This window comes from Tinamus guttatus, unplaced genomic scaffold (assembly GCF_059628265.1).
Source record: "Tinamus guttatus ecotype Peru unplaced genomic scaffold, ASM5962826v1 Tinamus_guttatus_pri_ptg000211l, whole genome shotgun sequence".
NCBI classification, from domain to species: Eukaryota; Metazoa; Chordata; class Aves; order Tinamiformes; family Tinamidae; genus Tinamus; species Tinamus guttatus.
Genome location: NW_028288745.1, coordinates 8,806,708 through 8,814,315, shown reverse-complemented (window position 1 = coordinate 8,814,315; position 7,608 = coordinate 8,806,708). Strand labels below are relative to the sequence as shown.

At 42.8% G+C, this 7,608-nt stretch overlaps 1 protein-coding gene across 1 annotated transcript in view; it reads left to right on the top strand.

The window, feature by feature from the left end:
* The first annotated feature begins 7,156 nt into the window (after nucleotides 1–7,156).
* SLC44A3 (solute carrier family 44 member 3) overlaps nucleotides 7,157–7,608 on the top strand; it is a 35,835-nt gene continuing 35,383 nt past the window's right edge. Inside the window, exons 1-2 of the mRNA XM_088524444.1 lie at nucleotides 7,157–7,189; nucleotides 7,412–7,519. Of these exons, the coding sequence (XP_088380570.1) occupies nucleotides 7,163–7,189; nucleotides 7,412–7,519 (135 nt within the window). The 5' untranslated portion in view covers nucleotides 7,157–7,162. The remainder of the gene's footprint in view (nucleotides 7,190–7,411; nucleotides 7,520–7,608) is intronic.

Genomic DNA, 7,608 nt, shown 5'->3' with positions numbered 1-7,608 from the left:
GTATGTAGTAACTAGGAAAAATGTAGTTCTTGTAGGAACAACCAGTAGAGTGATAATGTTTTTATTGCATGAAAACTAACAAAGTACAGTAGCCATCCCAATGGATTAGGAATACTGCTTTTCTGTTAATCGCAACAAGTATATAACACTCTTAGGTTTATATGTGCAAATGATAAAAATAGAACAACATGACAACAATATCTAGGCATTTATATATAATTTTCATATGTCTCAATGTCTACTACAAAGTGATATAATATCTTGCCGCAAATACATTTTATAAAATAAAGCTGCTTATAAGCAGCATCAGAATTCTTTAATAAGCATTATGTTCATAGCAAATGAGTTGTTACTACAGAAGCAGCACTTGTGTTACTTGTAAAGATGTCTCAGAAGAATGTAGATCTTGAATCTAGTCTTGAAACAAAATTAATTTCAGTAACAATACTACAAATCTAGTAAATATCAGCCTTACTGCTTCAATAGGAAAGCTGTTCTTTAAGTAATCAGTAGAAACATTAGTGTCGTTGTTTAAAAACTGTATGCATCTTTATGTTGATATGAAGTATGAAGTATGGTTGTAATCCTGAAGTTGGCTAATGACTTGAAACTCTGTGGCTTCTGTTTGTAGTATCCAGCCATTCTAACCCATTGAGCTTGATGTGCGCATAAAAGAAAAGATACTACCAGAGACAGCCATGAAAGAGACTTTGTAGGTTTTAGGGCTCCGCTTTCTGAAAAAGTAGCATATAATGTTGGATCCTAAAAAAAATTCTTAATAGAGAAGTACTTAGTTCAGAAAGTGAGCTTTCCTTTGTTGGAATTATTTCCCTAGCTGTAATACATTTAATCTCAGCTTTGCAGAACTACTTAGTGCATATTTCAGTTATTGGACCTTTATCCTCTAAATATCTCTTTGTATAAAGATGACTACGTAACTCTTATGAATTAGAGCTACTCATCTGAGAGAGTTTTGCATCTGTGGCCCTGGTGCTGATTCAGTGTAACTTTAATAAGGATGAATTAATTGTTTACGTAGCACATGTCGTCACACACTCTGTAGTGCTACTACCGACTGCTAGTTCGGCTGTTGCATTCCACTCACCACTAATTTTCCTCTCATGACTAATTAAGGCGAAACTTTAATTGAGGCATTGATGTGGAACTCCTCACTACAGTAATGATTATTCATATATATAGTATATTACACTACTAGGCCACAGTAAAAGCCCAAACACTTTTGTAGATTCTTTGCTGGTTGCCTGTGGTGGAGTTGAGAGCATCAAGTTGGGTAAATGTGAATGGCCTAGATGATCTAATATCTCCTCTACGTAAACCCTATTATTTATGAGAGAAAGAAAACAGGAAAATATATGCTGCTGCTTAATCCTCACTATACGGTATGACTTTATGTTTCAAAAAGACAACTATATCATGCAGGCAGAATTCTACATGCTTCTAAAGCTCTGTGCAAAAAAACACCCAAATGTCTAGACACAATAAATCCAGGAAATTAGTCTTAAGTAGTCACTAAAAGTACCACTGAAAAGCCTTTGCCAGAAAATCTAAAACTAAAATTGACAACAAAATTGCTCTTAAACCACTTAGAGGATACTGTAAGAAAGTCATGTTTTACACAGAATTTGCCGTCTGGAGTTCATAATCCGCCTTCCGCTGCAGTCAAAGATCAGAGCTGACAGAACCTCCTGAGAACATCCTCTGGGCAAGTCTGTGAGAGCCACAGCTCTTCGTGCTGGGCAGACATGGTGCTCCTGCAAGTGCCCTAACATCAAGCCTACAGTCCAAGCTCTCTGTCTGTACTCAAGATGATTCTTTTCTTTTTACAAAAAAAAAAAAAAAATCAATAGATGAACCTATTTCATTAAAATAAAATGTCCTTAAATGTCAATAAAGGATTCTATGCTTACAAAAAAAGAAAGACTTCCCTCTGCTCATCTCAGGAAGTATGTTGCCTAACTCAGTGTTGATTAAAAAATGCACTGTCCTGGACTTCACTCGGTTAATGAAAACTTCCATCCTTGTCTTTGAGAACTAGACCCTACTATAAAGGCTACAGACACTTCTACTGATATTTCTACAGACCCTGCATGGTTCCAATTCGTGTCTTTTGCTGGCTGCCTGTTTGATTTGGATTTGTGTCATGTTTCTCCCTGTTTCATGTAATGTTCTCAAGAATTCTTTCCGTCCTTGCTTCTGTTTGCATGATTTACAGAGTGAGCCAGCCTTTTAGAACCTAATGAACCTAATGAAATCCAAATCCTTGCTGCACTTACATTGCTCAGTTTCTTGGAAGCTCAGACAATACCATTCCCTGGCTTTTGTTATATGGTGTGAAGAGCAATCCAAATGCTTCTCTGTACTGGATGCAGTAATATGTACTAGCATATCTAGGCTTTGGCCTGGAGAGGGACATTAACAGTCCTGAAGGATGGAAGTATTTCCAGGTCCAGCTCTTTCCTCTTAGGCCAGCCATGCCATTTATCAGCCAGAATATTTAGTAAGTACATTGTAATTCTGACACTCTGCAAAGCTACAATTCTAGTGCTGTTTCTTGCCTGGGCTTGTAAATAAAGTGCAATGTAATCCTAAGACACTTGCTCTGTTCTGAGACCTTGAAATGAGTCAGCCCTAAAGCTTATTATCAGCTTCAGCTCAACAAACATGTTCAGAATAGTTTCCTGGGGTCAGGCTGTATTCTAGCTTGTATATTGACAAGGTTGAAAGAGCTCTTTGTGTAGATCTTCACTTGCTTAGGAGGAAACTGAAACAAATTAAGGTTGTGGCATCGTGTTTCTTCCCTGAATGATTCATAGGTTTGGTAAATCACAGGAGGGTTGGCCATGAACAGTAGTGAGGTAAAACTGTATAGCTGGGGTATAAGAGATGCATAGCCTGTTCTTCTAGATCCCTGAGGAATCTACTCAGAAAGTAATATTCTACAGAAAAAACAGAGGCCCTCAAATCATTGGAAATACCCTAGAAGGTGGGATGGTTGTTCACAGGAAATGGCAATTAATGGGAAAGTGACTTATTAATTATCAGCTTGTTAAATTCAGGTGACTTTTAAGACTGAGCAGTGAAGCACCACTAGAATTAGTAATGTTTATCTTTTGTGAATTTTTATTTTTGTTAGTGATTATGTGGATAACCTGGAGGACTTAATTTCCTAGATGTAAACATATTATTTTATAGTTTTATCAGGTGGGGTTTTGTACATGAGCAAATAGAAAAGCTAACACTGGGCATCATAAAGACACTAAAAGTGAAGTTGGGAAAAGGATTGGATACACTTGATACATAGCAGAGACCTTTTTGCAAACTGATCCAGTGGAGTAACCGACAGTATGAGCAGGTTGAGCAGAGACCAAGTAGGGTGGTTTGGGGATGCCAGTCAGCAACAGGACACTTTGTCAGAAAGGCCAGTAAGCACTGAACCTATTTCCTGACAGCGGAGGAAAAGTGATGCCCCCACTGTGTAGGGGAGTGGGATTAACACATCTAAATTATCTTGCTCATTCAATGGCACAATTCCTTTATGCATCTCCTGGACTTGAGCTATGGCTTGCTAAACCCTCTCCATAACTTCCATGCCTCCTGCTGATACACTCTCCTGTTTCCCTACAGGTGTATACTTTCCAATACTAATCCTGATCTGCCTCAGCTCTGAGGATCCCTCTTGGCCCAGTCCTCCTCTTCCTTTTCAGCATCTGCTCCTGGCTCCACCACATTCACATCCAGTCCTAGCCTTTCCTCGGGTCCTACATGCTATTATTCTGCTTGTCCTCAGTCCACCTCTCCTGACTGCCTGTCGTTCCCTACTGGTACAGTCCTCCATTTCCAAGACTTCTACTTCTAACAGCTTTCCTGAGCCAGTCCTAGCTTTCTGTCAGTCAGAGATTACTGAACTCTACACAGGCATAATGGTCCACCATGTACAGCATACATACAATCCTTGCTCATGCTGACTTTTGTGAATGCCTGATCCTCCTCCGGAAGGTTGCTGGCTTTCCTTGCCTTACTCATCATGTCACGTGCAATGCTCCTTATCAGCTGCAAGAAACTGTTTACCAGCAGTGGTCACTCCTTCTTTGGTCTTTCTTCACAGTCGTCTCAGGGTCCGTCTTCTTCCACTGTGCTTGGACACTACCAGGAACGGGCACCGAGACACAAGCAAAAGAGAGGAAGTGTGTGTGTTTCAGGGCAGTGTGTGTCTCAGGGCATTGCAAACAGTCTCAGCCAGGCTCAGGAATACACCATGCAGACAGCTGTCAGGCTCCTTGGCTGTGAAGGCCAGAAAGATGACTGAGCCTACTGTGATTTATCAAAGTAGTTTGAGAAAATGTGGGTGAAGCAGCTCAGATATGATAAGAAGCAGAAAGCACTGCTTCCCTATGGCCATTGGAATGTTTTTATCCAAATCATGATTGTGTAAGAATTTCTTTACTACTATCAGAAAAGGGCTTTGCATTTATTTAACATGGACACCCTATTGTCTTCTCTTAATTTCATTCTTAGAAAAGACTGGGCTGAAATTGCCCCAAAACCTTTAAACGTGAGCCATGAGAAAATTCAGTCTGAATGGTTCAAGCGAGGCAATGTCATAAACAAGGTCTTCAAGTGGAAAACTGTCAGGAAACCTGACTAACAGGCAATTTGATGAGACAGCCTAAACATCACAACTGGCATTATGTTTAATCTCTGGTATTTCAATTTAAGATATTCCAAGTAACCTAGCTACTATGGAGAATATGTCTTGCAAAGCTACTGTACATAGGCAAGATCATTTGAGAGTAATAGAAATTATACCCAGGTGTGTCTGCTCTAATTAGGCAGAAAATGCTTGCTTTTATGTTGACTTTCTCAGTTGCTGTGTCCTGCTATTAGAATAATTATTCTCTCTGCCTTGTCTGACCCAGAGAGGGATACAGATAGGAGCAGTAATCTCACTTAACCAGCCTAGCAAGGAACTGCAATGTTCTCATTCGAGACATTCCTGTTTCATCCCATATCCCTGTCCCAGTTTTACCATGCTGCCTCCCATGCTGTAAAACCAGACTTTTCCCTGGCCATAGAAAGGCCTGCGCTAAAGAACTTCTTTTCCCCAGACAGGTATTGGGCAGGAAGGGAACTTGGACAGAGCGCTCTCCCTTCCTATTCGAGTGTCACCACCGGGCTGCTACTGCAGCTACCACAGCCTTTTCTACAGACCTCCTCCAGTTCTGTGCTCGGGGTAGGCGTATTTGGAGAATAGATGCCGAAGTGACCCCCGTGCTGAGGAATGCAGTGCTCTGGCCCTGACTGAGTTCAGGCATGAAGCACTGAGCTTTTAAGCTCTGTGCAAGGTGATGAAATACTGATTGTTACCCAGAAGTTTAGAAGATTCCTGGAAGTGATGGGACAGAAAGTTCAAAATCATTTAGTAAGGTATCCAGGCAATCAGGGCATCGAAAGGCTTGGACAGGATTAATGAGTAGGACCTTGCAGCATTACACTTTGCATCTGGGTGTTTAACTCCCATGTTAGATATGAGCCTTGCTTCCTGGCTATATATATGTGTGTGTATATATAAAAATACATATATAAATTGTAACCTGAAAAGCTTAATTTGTAACTATTTGCTAATCACAACACATGCCTCTGCACTCAGCTACAATCGCTTTGTGAATTCTAAACGGTGGAGCAGAGCACCACCTAGTGACATAGAGTTACTGATCAGCTGCTAAGGATGTGATCTATTTGATCAGGTTTGAAATTCAGAAAAAAATACAATTAAAATACTGAATTTGCAATTAAAAATTATCCTATCAAAATCTTGAAGAATTTAATATAAAATGTAATATGACTTTTCCTATCTCGTTGAAGGGAAACAAGATTTATGATAGATACTGTTTGATAAAAGGAGGCCTCACTCCTGATCTGATTTTATTCCCCTCCATCTGCTTGGAATTTGGCTTGATTTTTTTTCTTCTGCTTTCTATTTTCCTTTATTCACAACAAAAACATGAGACTAAGTTCAAGGGAAACAATTCAAAAAGGGGCAGATCAACAATGAAAGCTAATATTAGCATTTGATGACAACAAGCCATCAAATGTCAGTATTATCTTTCATCATTGGCATGGTGTTTTTTCAGTGATTTTCCCAATCAAATATTAAGGTTATTCTTTGTGGCTAAGTAAGTTCCAAGTTGTTACTAATAATTTTGGTTATTTTTCTTGATATATTCAAAATACTAGATTTGTTTTATATGTAAAATTAAGCGTTTCACATAAAAACTTACAAAAATTAATATTTCAAGAAAAGAGAGTTTTACTTTTGTTAATATTTTTATCATGCATTTTAAAGGTGCAATAGTACAAATTGATGGAAATGTCATTGAATGCCCTCTATTGCAGACACAAAATTACTTCTGCAAAGTGTACTAAATTTTAAACCCTGTTTTATTCTAAATTTCACACTAATTCTTAAAACACTGTACAATGAATGACTAAGGAACATCGAAAAGTACAGCACTGATAAAGACTTGTGAGCCTAACTTCTAGGGATCCCACCTACAATGTTTTCTCAGCAATCACATTTGTGTTGGTTTTACAAATTATATTTATTTCCAGTGAGCTTCAAAGGGCATAGATTGATTCTCCTTCACCACATCCATGCTCATCACCAAAGTTTCATTCAGTGGGATGGAGTACGCTTTTTTCCTAAGCAAAATGCTTGGAAACTGCGCAAGCCCCCGGCAGCTCCGCAGCGGCCCCCGCGCGGGTCGGTCTCCCGAGGCCGCAGGTGCTGCGCTGCTCCTTGGAGGACCCTTTGCCTTGGCCCCCGGGCCGCGCCGGTCAGGCCGGCGCCACGGCCGCCCTGGCCCCTGCCGGCCGCGCCGCCTCCCCCGGTGAAGGCGAGTGCTGGCGCTTATCTGAGGCGAGGAAGGCTAGGAAGCTTCGCGGGCGCGAAGGTGCCCCCGGGCCTGGCGCGCTCCGCCCGAGCGGCGGCGGCCGCGGCCCCGGCCCCGGCCCCGGCCCCGCCGAGAGCGGCGCGCGGCACCGCCACCGAGCGGCGGCGCCCCGGGGCCCGCCCGCCGCCGCCACCGCCCCCGCGCAGGCCGGCGCCGCCCGGCCCGGCCCGGCCTCGCGCGGGGCCGGGATCATGGCGCGGCGCGGGGGCCGGCAGCAGGTGAGCACCGGGGCCGCGGGGCGGCCGGGGCGGGACCGGGCCCTGCGAGGGGTGCCCCGGCGCCGCGGGGACGGGCCGGCCAGCGCGGGCGGGCGCCCCCGGGCCGCAACCTCCGAGGCCGTGAAGCCGCGCAGCGCTGGGCGCCTGGGCGGCCCCTTGTGCAGCATCCCCGCGTCTGGCACTCGCTTGTAGTTTCAGAGGGGTTTTCTTCATTCCTTTCAGGATGCCGAAGATCGTGTTACTGAACCAAGGGAATGGAGACCACTTATTTACAGAAAGTGCACAGACCTTCTCTGGCTGTTTCTCTTCTTTATTTTCTGGGCTGGCCTGGTAAGCATATTTTCCCTCAAAAGAGAGATGGAATTCAGAGTTAAGACAAGGCACTCTGCGCTACGGTGTGTTAAATCTAGGGTGAAATA